The sequence below is a fragment of the Pithys albifrons genome, chromosome 2 (genome assembly GCF_047495875.1).
Source record: "Pithys albifrons albifrons isolate INPA30051 chromosome 2, PitAlb_v1, whole genome shotgun sequence".
Classification (NCBI taxonomy): domain Eukaryota; kingdom Metazoa; phylum Chordata; class Aves; order Passeriformes; family Thamnophilidae; genus Pithys; species Pithys albifrons.
Window position 1 is genome coordinate 115144236 of NC_092459.1, and position 13286 is coordinate 115157521.

The 13286-nt window shown below is 42.7% G+C and overlaps 1 protein-coding gene across 2 annotated transcripts in view; it reads left to right on the forward strand.

The window, feature by feature from the left end:
- The window catches only part of XPO1 (exportin 1), a 35188-nt gene that overhangs the window by 10291 nt on the left and 11611 nt on the right, over positions 1 to 13286 (forward strand). For both annotated transcript variants that reach the window (XM_071582178.1, XM_071582179.1), the window contains exons 4-13: positions 1556 to 1628; positions 8333 to 8394; positions 8472 to 8516; positions 8604 to 8785; positions 9216 to 9264; positions 9362 to 9481; positions 9578 to 9706; positions 10352 to 10510; positions 11956 to 12153; positions 12714 to 12852. In XM_071582178.1, the coding sequence (XP_071438279.1) occupies positions 1556 to 1628; positions 8333 to 8394; positions 8472 to 8516; positions 8604 to 8785; positions 9216 to 9264; positions 9362 to 9481; positions 9578 to 9706; positions 10352 to 10510; positions 11956 to 12153; positions 12714 to 12852 (1156 nt within the window). The remainder of the gene's footprint in view (positions 1 to 1555; positions 1629 to 8332; positions 8395 to 8471; positions 8517 to 8603; positions 8786 to 9215; positions 9265 to 9361; positions 9482 to 9577; positions 9707 to 10351; positions 10511 to 11955; positions 12154 to 12713; positions 12853 to 13286) is intronic.

A 13286-nucleotide genomic window follows, 5' to 3' on the forward strand; every position in this document is an offset into this window, starting at 1 on the left:
AGACACTCAAACAGAGTTTAGATCGGCCCCAGCAAAGTTAGCACTGTCTGATGTGAATATTCACATTGTTAGGAGCTTTTGTTTTAAGTGTGTTTTGTGTTGAGGGCCTGGATCAGGTGGTGTCTGTAAATCCACAGCAGTGGCTGAAATCACTGCCTGTGAAGCATTTGGCTTAAGAATATTTTTTGCATGTTTTCCCCTTGGTTTCAATTAGCTTTTATGTCATGTAATTAAGTCAGTTTACAGGTCAAATCTAGCTGATAAGCTTTTGCTGCTGAGCATGGAGGAAAAATAAATTACCATGCCAACTTTCTGTAATCCATAATTTTTTTTGGTACCCAAGATCTTGGAAGGTGACAGAACATTTTGCAGATGAAGGATGTGCATGTGAAAACCCCCTGGGAGTGGGGTGAGAGAGAGGAGCAAAGGGCTGCAGGTTATGTCAAGATGAGAACAGCAAAAATGGCCTTTTCCTGCAGTGCAGGTTGGGACAGCCTCCACTGTGCCTTTGTAGAGACACCCAAGGCTATGTGATCCCTTTGGTCGAAATGCTGATGATCCTACTTTGTGTAACAACTAACCATTTTAAAGAGGAACTCTTATTCTCAGCCAAACTTTGAACTGTGAAAACTTGACTTTACCTTTCAGGCATTTGATGTGATGTGTTATTTTTTTTTCTTCTTCCTAATCCACTGCAGATAAAGTAAAGGATAAACTCCTCGTCCCCTTTTCTCTCCTGTCTATTCATGCTAATGGGGTTTTACTTACTGAAGTTGTTTGATTCCAAGGCAAACTTCTTTCCCTGTTACTGTGAGTTGGCAGTAGGGACAAATGGGCAGAGGGAATGGCCTTTCTGGGCAAACATAACGGGGTCGGGTCAGAACATAGGAAGGAATTCCTGAAAGGTAAAATGATTTCCAAGACCTTATTCACATTTTTACTGTTCTTTGACTGAGCACAAAAGTTCATCTTTAAATAGTAGAAATAGCTGCCATATTGGGGTGGGTATTGAAATTAAATAAACCTGTGGGTTGTCTTGCTGTTCCTAAAGTAACACACCAGTGAAAGTTGGGAAATACTTTCTTTAGAAAGTGCCAGTGTCAGGACATGTGATGCTAAGACCAGATTTTTTTTTCCAGCTCTTAAAGGAACAGTAGGAAGCTTGAGACACCATCCAAGCTGCTAAATATTTTAGGAGCCTGGTTGTGTTAATACCCCAACATAGGAGCAGTCATTTATGATACAAATTCATACCTGGCTGCTGCTTCTCCAGATAGCCAAAATTGTCTGCCAGAGGGCTTTTCATTAGTGTTTTTTCCCCCTCCTGGTGTGAGCATGATCAAACAGCAGGACTTAGTATAGCCAAGAATAAACCAAGGAAATACAATGCATGAAACCTCAGTAAATGGGTGAATAGACATATATTTGATAAAATTGTTAGTTTAATAATCATGAAGTCTTAGATGTTAAGTGTGAATGTGTGATTGAGTGAGAGTCCTGAAAGCTGGTTAGTCCTACAGTAATGTACTCACATTTTGTTCTTCTCCAATTTCAGTATTATGGGCTGCAAATCTTGGAAAATGTGATAAAAACAAGATGGAAGATTCTTCCAAGGAACCAGTGTGAAGGTAGGGAGGGATTTTTCTTTTCCCATAACTCTGTGTATTAGCTGAGATTTAGACTGTCAGTCCCTGTGTAAGTAATTTTCAGTTTCAAACACAGTTTTAGTAACTTTCTGTCCTGTAGTAAAACCATCTGAGCTTTTCTGGGTGATGAAACCACATCTTCCTCTTTTGTGATCTCAGTGGGGTGGTGAGCACTTGAAATTCTGTAGTTCTGGGAAAAAGGTGTGAGTGATTGTTTGGAAATGTTTGAAGCAGAGGCTTTTATTCTCTGTGCTTGGTACAGGAGGTTTCCTTGAGCCCCTCAGCTGTGTGTGCAGCCCCAGCAGTACTCTGGCATGTTCTTGCTGGTGGACTCTGCTCCACCTGCCAGAATGTGTAGATCTGTGTAACTTCTTGGAATTCCAAGTAGTTAGAAATGTTTTACCTGTTACTGGTCATTCCTAGGCAGGGGATAGTACAAAATGGCCTTTAATTCATGTGATGAATATGCAGCTAAATTGCTGTAATTGGTGCAGTGTGTGGGGATAACCTCCATTCTCCCACCTTTGCAAGGAATATGGAAGACTTAAATGCTGTTTAGTTTATGTTTTTTTTACCTCCCTTATGGCTTGCAGTGTGTGCTGACTTTGAGTTGTTGGTTGCAGTGAATGGAGGCCCCTCAGTGATGCAGGATCAGTGTCACTCACGTGGTGTTCTGTCCAGTCATCATAGCCTGGACTTCCAAACATTCAGCACAGCCACTTCAAACCCTTGATATTGAGTGTTGTCACCATTCCATAGTTGGCTTTTTACTAAAAGCTGCTTTGGAACTCATTAAGGTTGTTCTAAGTCTCTGTGTTCTGCTGGGAGCTTTTATTAACCATGCTGAGACGTGCTTTAAATTTTTACTGCCAGTGCTTTGGTTCTGGAACTGTGTTATTTAAAACAAAGTAGTAAATGTGCAGACAACAAATGTGTAGAGAGAGACTTGCACGTTTTTGTGCTTACTACTCTTCTCCCCTTTCCCCTCACCTCTTCCAACTATAGATAGATAAGTGTAGCTCTCCTGGAAAGCAAAAGTGAAAGTCAAGTTCCCATTCATTCTGCTGTTTGCCTTGGAGGTTTCTATGGAACAGCTTCAGCTGAGGCTCAGACAGACTCAGCTTTGCCTTTTGGAGAGACTGGAAGAGCTCCTTAGTTAACTGAAGTTAACTCTTCTGTGTGCTTTTAATAATTGCAGTATCTCAGCTTACTCACATCTTTTTACATTCCTGACTCTGAGCACTTGGTTTCAGCATTTGGAGGTTGTTTTTCTGCAGTTTTTGGCAGTGGGAGCAGAGCAGGAGGAAGGGAAGGAGTTGCCCACAGGTGAAGGGAGGATGGTGGAATAGATGTCACAGAGATGGGACTTCTTGATGGTTTGGAGCTGAACAAGTGCCAGATACAGGGTGCAGTTCAGCAATTACAAGTCTTGCATGCACAGAACAGATGAGAAATAGCAGTGATGGTGGGATGAGGTTGCTGCTGGCTGTGCTTTGTGCCATGTTATTTCTAACAGTGTTTGCCTGTTCCTGCCATCTGAGAAGATGCAAATAACTTCAATAACTAGAGCTGGATACATTACAGTGCAAAGTAAAGTTACTGTCTGGAGCTGTGAAATCGACTTGCAGTATTTTATTCTTGCCTTTCTCAACTTCCATGGTTCTGAAAACTCCAGAGGGGGGAAAAAAATCCTTCATCCTGTTTTGGGGAACTGACTTAGTTGGGTTTCCCTGGTGTGCTTTCTCCTGCACATCAGCAGGAGAGGAACCAAATCTGTTTTGTGTACATTTGTTCCATCTTGGCTTTGGTGTGGTGTAGGGGGGAGAATCTGTTCCATCTCTGATCCAGTTTAATCTGGTCTGTGGTGGTGGAGTTTTAAGTTTTTTTTATTTTTGGCTGCTGAGTGGCTGGTACAAAAGAACTGCTGCAGAGCTCATTGAGGTGGTTTGATTACCTGGGAGATAGCAGGGCTGGTTAAGTTGAGGTTTCCTTGACTCCAGCCCTTCTCTGGTTGACAGGATTTTCCTGTTTGAAGTGTAATAGTGAAATGTGTGTGCAGGAAACTGAAACTCAGCCTAACAAAGGAAGGCTCAGTGACAAAGCAAATCGTGCAGGTTTCAAATCTGATGGTAATTACAGAGCCTGAACTGTAACTATTTTTAGATTTTTTTTTGTTTTTCCCTTAGCTGTCCCTCAAGTTGTTCACCAGAATGATTTGAGGTTAGCCAGAGGTTTGTTACTGCTTCTGTCTGAGTGCTGGGAGGCTTCAGCTTCCAGCCTGGAATTCCAGAGTGGGAAAATGTTTCCTTCAGATGTGCTCTTTAGCCTTGTGAAGCTCAGTTCTGAAGTTGGCTTTTATTTTAAAATAGCTCTTAGTGTTGGACTTCTCTGGCCCTGCCACCTTCTGACTTACAGAAGTTGTTCTGTTCCTCAGGTGTCATTGTTTGAGCATTGTAAGCACTTTTTGAAGAGTTCTTTTGTATCTTGCCACAATTATAAAGCAGCAAGTGGGCAAAACAACTTAAAATTCTAAAATAACTTCTGTGATTACTCTGCTTTTTGTTCTTGGTATTTTTTCCTTGTTTGTTTTGGAGTTGGCGGTTTGAACCAACTGGTTTTGTAGACAAAAGTGGAGTTTATGGGGTAAAGTTCAGTTAACTCAGATGCCTGGGCTGCACGTTCAGCCCTGAGACATGTTTGGTCACAGCCCACAGAGATGGGTCAGACTTGCTCTTTGATTTATTTCCTCCTCAGGGCAGAGCTGGGAATGGCTCTCCCACGTGTACAAGTGATGTCATGTGGTTTCCATTCATGACATATTCCAGAACATCCCATCCAGTGCTGAGCTTGGCCCATTTCCAGGGTGTTGTGCCACCATTCTCCGAGTTCTCAGGTTACCGAGGTGCTGCAAAATTGCTTTAAGCTCTGATACCCTCGGAGCTGATTGTTTCATAATACTGGCCCAGGATGGCATTTATTGAAGGGCTGTGGTCCCCAAAGGGGTTTGTCTGACAGTGGGAAAACTGCCTGGCAGTAAAGGCTCCTTGGGCTGCAGTTCAGGGCTACCTTTCATTAATCTGCACTGAGAATGAAATGCTGTTCCTGTGAACAAGGAGAGCCTGTCTGGAGTGTCTGCAATGGATAAGCACTTCTTCATTATGGAACCCAAATTGCTTCTACAACTTCTCACTCTTCTTTTTTTTTTTCATTTCCAAATGAGAAGTGTTCAGAGAGATGCAGTTCAGTGTCTCCCAGCAAGGCCCTGGAGTTGAGTGGAAAGCTTTTGATGTAGTGGAAGCTGCTGTGGAAGAGGTTTTTCTGTGGAGTGATCAGATATTTTAATGGAAATTTCTGGCCTGCTTCATGAGTAGATGGTTTTTAATTCTCTGTGTAACAAAGAGGGAATGAGCTACACGACACTTCTGTGTGTGTGTGTGGGAAGACAAACTCTTTTTCAGAGTTTTCCTGACTTTCCTGGTGAAAAGCAAATAGTTTATGGCTTGATTGGTTCACCACTGAGGGGCAAAGATGATTTGTGGGACAAGATGAGAGAGCCTTGTTTCTTAAGACTAAAAATAAGATGACATTTAATCACATTTTGGGACTATTAAAGCAGCTTAGTGTAAGTGTGAATGCACACAAACATCCCCAGAGGGGACAACTCAGCTTCAGCATCTGAAATTCTAATTTTGGTTGCAAAATAATGCTGTTATGTTACCCACCTGCTTCATTTATGCCTATTACTCTTCAGCATAAGCAGAAAATTTATTAATTTTATTAAATTAGCCTGAACTGGCATCTGCAGCCCCAGCTAGAAGAGTTTTCAACACTTGTGGAATGTTTGTGCCCCATAATTGCATAGAAGGATGTGCCTGAAGGACAAGGAGTGGGTTTGCCCCAGGTGAGAGTTCGTGGTCACCTGCTGTGGTTGGTGGTGGCAGAACTCCTGTGCTCAGGCTCCATAATGCATATCCAAAGGTTACACTGGAAGATTTCTCAAGTTTAGACCCCAGAATTCCTAATGCTGGATGATTTGGTGTCCCTGAGTGTCCCAGCTCAGCTCAGACCATTGCACAGCTTGGGATCACCTGGAAAACAACAACTCTCCCTGCAGGAGGTGGTTCAGTTTTACTGCATGTTTGCCTCTCTGGAGGACCAGCAGCTCTCCCAGGAGGACTTCAATATCCAATGTGCATCCAGAAAGGTTCTGGGAGGCCTTGAGTTCATGTCCTTGCTCTGTCCTCTCTTTGGTACTTTGCACTAAAGTACTTCTTGTGCTTCACTTACCAGCAAACGCCACCAGTGTGGCCACAGTGATCATGTCCTGCTTTTCTGAGAGTTGGAATATATTTAATGATTTGCTGCTGAACTGCTGGGGATGAAGCTGTTCCTCACCTGGGCACTTTCCTGCCAGCTTAGGTATCAAAGATAATTTAAAAAAGGTCTGAAGTACTGAAGTGTTTTGGTTACTCTTCTATTTCTGAACTTGAGCAGGGAGTAGAGCTGCCCTTCTGTTGCAGTGGAAGGTTTGGAATAGGAAGCAGGATCTGCTCCCTTTGGTTGCAGGTTGTTGGGTGCAATTCTGATGTCAGCAGATGTTGGAAGCACAGGAAGTGTGTCCTGGGGGTTGTGGTTGGTGTGCTCTGGTTTGTTGGAAGGTCTGTTTTCCAGGAATGCCCGTCTCTTCCTGTTGGCTCAGGGAAGGGTCTGGACTTGGCAGTTGTGGTGTTGCCATCTCCAAACTTGTTCAGCTGCTTCTGTGACAGCAGGAGACCTTTAGGCAGTGGTTGTGTGGCTTCTGCCTCCCTAAAATAACAAATCTTTTTAGTTCCCCAAACATGGTGCTTTAGCACATCCATGGCCCACCACCCTTCAGCAGGTTCCTGCTTGTGTTCTGCTGAAAAATGCCAACAAAGCCTGGGTGGTGGGTTTTGTCAGAACATAAAGTTGACATGTATTTGTTCTGCTGAGAATTGTCTTTCCTGTGGAATGATAAAGAAATGAGCTATTAAATATGGAGCAGAAACCACAGTACTTAAGGCAAAAAAAAAAAGGTAGAAAATGACTTTTAAGCCAAAAAGAGCATTAGAGAATTGGATATCTACTGTTTTTAAGGGATTAAGGATATGACTTTGCTTACTGGAAGACCTGCAGCGTGGTGTGTGTAAAGGAGCAAACTTTGGAGATTGTATTTAGAGCTGTGGTCACTAATTTTACTTTCATTTTTTCACTGGAGAAGCTGTTTCTATCTGCTTGGTCTCAAGGCCAGGCCAGGGGTGGCATCATGTTCAAATCATTACAGGACAGCACAATCCCAGGGATGCATCAAGATGGGAAATAACACAAATGTGCAGTCAGAACTCTAAGAACAATATTAACTTTTTAATACCTTTTTGAAATGCAAAGAGTTGCAACAGTAGGTTTCCCATAGTGGTTTGGCAGACGGTTCTAATAGTTTTGTTTCTGGCACTGCAAGCCTCTTTCCATACTATTTTGGTGGCTTTCATATCTCATTTCTGAATTTCTGTAATGCTCCAGCAAAGTGTGATTATTTTTATTTATTTTTTCTGTTTTAAAATACTAGGACAGGCCTGTGATGTCAGACCAATGCTTGGTGGTATTAACTCTCACCCAGTGACTGACAGTGCTACTTATTTTATTAATGCTCATTCTTCTGGAGTGGTGTGGATTGATCCCAGCTGATGATGATGAATAGTTTCATTTGCAGTTGGAAGTGCCTGCAGAACAGCTCCTGTCTGGTTCCTATCTCATGGCTCAAAGTCTAGATCTGGTTTTTCCAGATTTCATGGGAATGCAATTACTGAACTGTCCCTTTTAATCCTGTTGCTTAGGCCTGAAATGCAAAAAAAAACCCTACTCAATTTGGTGGAGTCTTAGACAAGTTTTAAAACTTAGAGCAGTTGCTGTGGGTTGTGCCTTCAACATAAGACAGGAAGAATGTGGCAGTTTTCCCTGAAACCTTCACATGTGCATGTTGTCTGCAGGAATCAGGTGACTGCCCTGTTGGAGAAATGACTGAAACCAGATTTTTAGGTTCATGGGTTTGAATAGCAAAACACACACCTGTTCTGGGGCTTCCTCATGGCAAGAAAACACTTGCCGAGTTGGCAGAGTTTGATCCCTGGTGTGCTCAGGTGGATCAGAGGTACAACTAGGGATGTTCACCTGGGTCATGACTCCAGGTGCTCTGTGCACACCTTTCCTTGGGAGCCAGGTGGCTCTGTGGTGAAAGCTCACCTGGAAAGCTGTTGTTTCCATGTCTTCAGTAGCTGAGAGTTAATGGGGAGGAGAGGCCTGAGGATTCCGTGGCAAAATGAAACCTGTGGAAGTGTCACTTCCCTCCCATGGTTGGGTGTTTCTGGTGCTGTGGTGGAGCTGAAAACTGAAATCCTTTAAAAACACTTTTAGAAGGAACACAGTCAAATGAGTAATGTGTAAGTGAAGAAAAAAGCAACAAATTAGAATTTACTGATTTTGTACATCTGAAATGTCCTCTGGCAGAATTGATGAAGGTGGGTAGCACACAAGAGGGATGCTCACTGACACACACAGGGTCCTGAGAGGTGTTTCTTTTTAAGTACATAAAGAGTCTGAAGTCAGAAATACTTACTACGACATATGTGATACCTGGCATTGTTGAAAATAAATTCCTACCTCTTCTGCAGGTATTAAAAAATACGTTGTTGGCCTAATTATCAAGACCTCCTCTGACCCAACATGTGTAGAAGTAAGTGAGTTGTTCTGAGGGGAGGAGGAGGGAGGGGAGTGCTGGGCAGGACCTGACTCTTCTCTTCTCTCCTCCAGAAAGAGAAAGTGTATATTGGGAAACTGAATATGATTCTTGTTCAGGTAAGCTGAGTTCCTGACACCTTAACCCTTGCTGATATCCTGACTTTGCCCCTGGATCTCACCCGGAGCTGCTTCTTCCCTTTGCAGATCCTCAAACAGGAGTGGCCCAAGCACTGGCCAACCTTCATCAGTGATATTGTGGGAGCCAGCAGGACTAGTGAGAGCCTCTGTCAGAACAACATGGTCATCCTGAAGCTCTTGAGTGAAGAGGTGTTTGATTTTTCCAGTGGCCAGATTACTCAAGTAAAAGCTAAGCATTTGAAAGACAGGCAAGTATGAGAACTGAAATGTAACTAATAGGGCAGACTTTGTGCTTGCTGCTGTTTAGTTGCTGTCACTTGGAGCCTCTATGTGAACACCTGCAGCTGTGTAATTCCATTTCTGAGACCCAGTGGGCTGGATTTTCCTTTAAAGCAGGGATACCTAACTGGGTGGTGCACACAGGGCATTTTACCTTGTTGCAAGGTGCATCTGTTGGCTGGTGGGTCCTACCCTTTGAGCAGTGCATTCAGCATTCATTGTATTCCCTTAGCCAGAATCTGCAGGCACAGGCTCCAAGCTGCTTCAAAATAAGCATTTTTACCATGAAAATGGGTATAAGCCAGGGGGCTTGTGAATGCCACCATGGCCTTAGGTCTTCAGGACCTATTTTAATTTATTAATGTGGAAATGCTTAATTTTTAATTTAATTTTTTACAGCATGTGCAATGAATTCTCTCAGATCTTTCAGCTGTGTCAGTTTGTGATGGTAAGCCATATTTCTTTAATGATGTTTTTAAAAATTCCACCCCCCTCCTCGTGCCAGACAACCTCACAATGTCATAAAAACTGATGATCCTTTACAGGAAAACTCCCAAAACGCTCCCTTAGTCCATGCAACTTTGGAAACTTTGCTACGATTCCTCAACTGGATTCCTCTGGGATATATATTTGAGACCAAGTTAATCAGCACACTAATATACAAGGTACTCCTGCAGGAAAAATGACTGCTCTTAATTGAAGGTGCAGAAAAGCTTCGTGTGCAGCTCTTCTGTAATGCTGCATTTTTGTTTCCTTGGTAGTTCCTCAATGTTCCCATGTTCCGGAACGTGTCTCTGAAGTGCCTCACAGAGATTGCAGGGGTCAGTGTCAGCCAGTATGAAGAGCAGTTTGTTACACTTTTCACACTGACCATGATGCAGTTAAAACAGGTAATGTTTTTTATAAAGCTCTCACTTTGACTTCCACAAGATCTCTTTCTGCAGAACCTCCTTCAGCTGCCACGTTTATATTCCCTTAGATTGGGTTTCTTGATAGGACAGGTTTTGTTCTTCACTGATATCTGTGGCACGAGAGGATGCTGAGGGTGTTTTCCTGATGTGATTGCAGCTGTATTTCTGCTGCAGTGATTTGACTGATTTAAATAACTAATTAATTTTGAACACTCTCTGTCTGATGCAGAAGGTGGAGAGAGGCACAACAAAATGTGTGTTACTTGTCTCTTGAGACTAAAACTGAACACCTACAAGTTGGCTGTTCAATTTTTGGAGCAGATCGAACCATTTCTCGTATAAAACCATACATGAAATTTGTATAATTTGGTGATTCCCCCTCTGAGCAGTTCAGATTCAGGGCCATGAGTGTAACTTTCCTCATTGTGTTTGCATCATAAGTAGATTCAGTTAAAGGGTTTTTCTGGCAGTTTTTTTATCTCCCTTTGCAATGTTGGTCCATCTTGGAGGTTCTGCATGAAAAGCAGAATGACTTTTTAAGCAAAAGAGCAAAGTATTTGCTACCACACAGTAGTTCTTCTGTATAAAAGAAATCCTTGACTGTGCCTCCATTGTTCTCCTTAGATGCTTCCTTTAAACACCAATATCCGACTTGCATACTCCAATGGGAAGGATGATGAGCAGAACTTCATCCAGAACCTCAGTTTGTTCCTCTGCACGTTCCTCAAGGAGCATGGGCTGCTTATAGAGAAGAGGTTAAATCTGAGGGAAACACTAATGGAGGTGAGTTGCTTGCTCTGTGCAGGTTAAAAATGTAGTAAGTGTGTTCTCATACTCCAGGATGTGATACTGATGTAATTTCTAACTCATTGTACTTAACTGAGCCTTAATAAATTTGGTTACAAATATCAAAATGTAGCTCCTTTAGAAGATGGACTCAGGAGTATCACTTTTTTTAGTTTAAAAATAACAACTGTCAGCAGTTCCCAATTGTAATTCCTGAAGTTGCAATTAGGAATAATAAGTGGGAATCAGGTGAGCACAGCTCAAAGCTCAGGTTTCTCCTGGTGCAGGGGCTGTGTTAGGAAGATCTGTGTAAATGGCCAAAGCTGTTGCGTGTCCTGGGCAATTTTGTGCAAGTGCAATTTTTAGGTATTGGCCTCCCTTCACATCAGCATAATTATGTTAAATTCTTCTTTAAAATAGACTTATAAGTCTCAACTCTGAACAACTTCAGTCTTGTTTAGGATGTTGAAATGTGTAACAGAGTACTTGGGTTGGCCTAAAATGGTTGCAAATTTAGCTTGTGTACATTCTGGTGTAATAGGCCCTGGGTACAAGTCTTCAAAAATCTTTTTGTCATTATAACCTGTTTATTCCTGCACTTGGGATGTAGTAGATCTCCTGATACTGTTCCACAGATGCATTGAATCTGTGTAGAGTTAATGAAGTTATTTCAAGTGAAATTACAGCAAGAAATTGATGTAAATAAGAGGAATACGTGGCTGTTTGAAATCCCTCTGTTGATGCTGTAGATGGAAGTGCTGAATCAGGTCTTTACTTTCTAAAACGTTGCAAGCTGTGAAAATGTCTTCAGATTTTATAATTTCATTCTGTTTGTTATTTTGACCAGGGAACTGAAAAATAAGCTTAGGCAAAATTACTTGTCTGTGTAGCTCTAATTTCTGTGGTGGTGTCTCAGCTTGTCAGGGTTGTACCAGTGGCTTTCCCTTCTCAGCCTGCTCTGGTTGTTCTGTGTGCAAAGAAGTAAAAAATACTTCGGTGGATTACTTCTGTGGGAAGCAAAGGAGTCGTATTCCGGGGTAAAAGGATCCAGAACAAAGCAGCTGGAATAGTCTTGAGAACAGCCATCATTGACACCAGCTGTTGAGGGCTTTGAGGCTCTGGAAAAGCTCTGCAGAAGCTCCAGAGGCCACGAGTTTGATAATTTACAAACAGGCTGGTTTGGTGATGGCATTTCTTAAGATGCTTTTAGGCTCCTTCAGATCTAAGAACTCACACACACTCTGAAAATAACAATAATTGACAGGACTCCTTGTTTGTGAGTTGTTCTGCCAGTCACAGCTCTGACTTGTAAATAATGTCATTGCAAAGTTATTGCCTCTTGTTCCAAACCCTTGGCATTTATCAGGATTGGGATACCTGAACTCGAAGCCATGTGGTTTTATGGGCAGATATAATGGACTGTTCAAACCACACTTTTCCAGGCTCTTCATTACATGCTGTTGGTGTCAGAAGTTGAAGAAACTGAAATTTTCAAGATCTGTCTGGAATATTGGAACCATTTGGCTGCTGAGCTGTACAGGGAAAGCCCCTTCTCGACCTCGGCCTCTCCGTTGCTGTCGGGGAGCCAACACTTCGATGTGCCCCCACGGAGGCAGCTCTACCTGCCTGTCCTGTCCAAGGTAAGCCAGGCCAAGGAAAGGCACTGGGAACAGCCAGATGCTGTTTGTGAATTGAAGATTTTGCTTCATGCAAGGAGCAACATAAGAAAACTTCTTCATTGAGTAGTTGATTCAACTCTAGTTCTATAATCGGCTGCAATTGTGAAAATACTGTAAGGTGACACCAAGAGTATTAACATGGTGTTTCAGCTTAAGATACTTAATGTAAGACTTAATTTTAAAATAAATCTGTGTTAGTTTCTTTAAACAGAAAGGCTTGGAGTGTTACAGTTTAAGTAAGCACCTCTGTGCTTAGGAAAAATGGTCTTTAAAAGACCCCCACTATGACATGTGCAATTTGAATCTCTAGAATGCACATATAAATTACAGCCTGGGTGTTTTTTAACTACTCAGGTTGTTCACAGAGGGAGAGAAGTCAGCAGGCCTGTTGGTTCATTTTCTCTGTAGAATTCGGATATAACCTGTGCATGGTTGAGGTTGCCTGCCCAGAGTGCTGTGGGAACACCTGTGGAGCTGTGGGTGCCCTTGTGTTCCATTGGATTCCCTTCCCTGTCCCCCAGGTCCGGTTGCTCATGGTCAGCCGTATGGCCAAGCCTGAGGAGGTGCTGGTGGTGGAGAACGACCAAGGGGAGGTCGTGCGGGAGTTCATGAAGGATACAGATTCCATAAACTTGTACAAAAACATGAGAGAAACGCTGGGTAAGTGGAGTGGCTGCTTTGGGGGCGGTGCAGCTGCATCAGCGTGTGAGTCTTGCAAGGAAGGTGGCCTGTGATCCCAGTTACTGGGGGGGTGAGATGGTTATCAGGGAGGACACACAGACCTGGAAAGGAGGAGCCAGTGGCTGCTCAGAAGTTGCCTGATCTTTAAAAAGCATGTCATGTTTTATAACTTGGTTGAGTAGTAATACACTACTTGAAATCTTGTGTTTTGAGGCAAGCTAAAAATGTCAGAGTCCCAACTGCAACCTGAGGAGGAGTGAGGGGAGTAGAGTTGTCAGATACTTAGGATATCAGACTTCAATACCTAAATGTTTTTTGATCAAATGCAAATGGGAACACTGAGTGTTTAATAACAGGTTTGTGCACTAGGAGTGTATGTGGGAAAGCTGGGGAATGCAAAATACATGTAGATT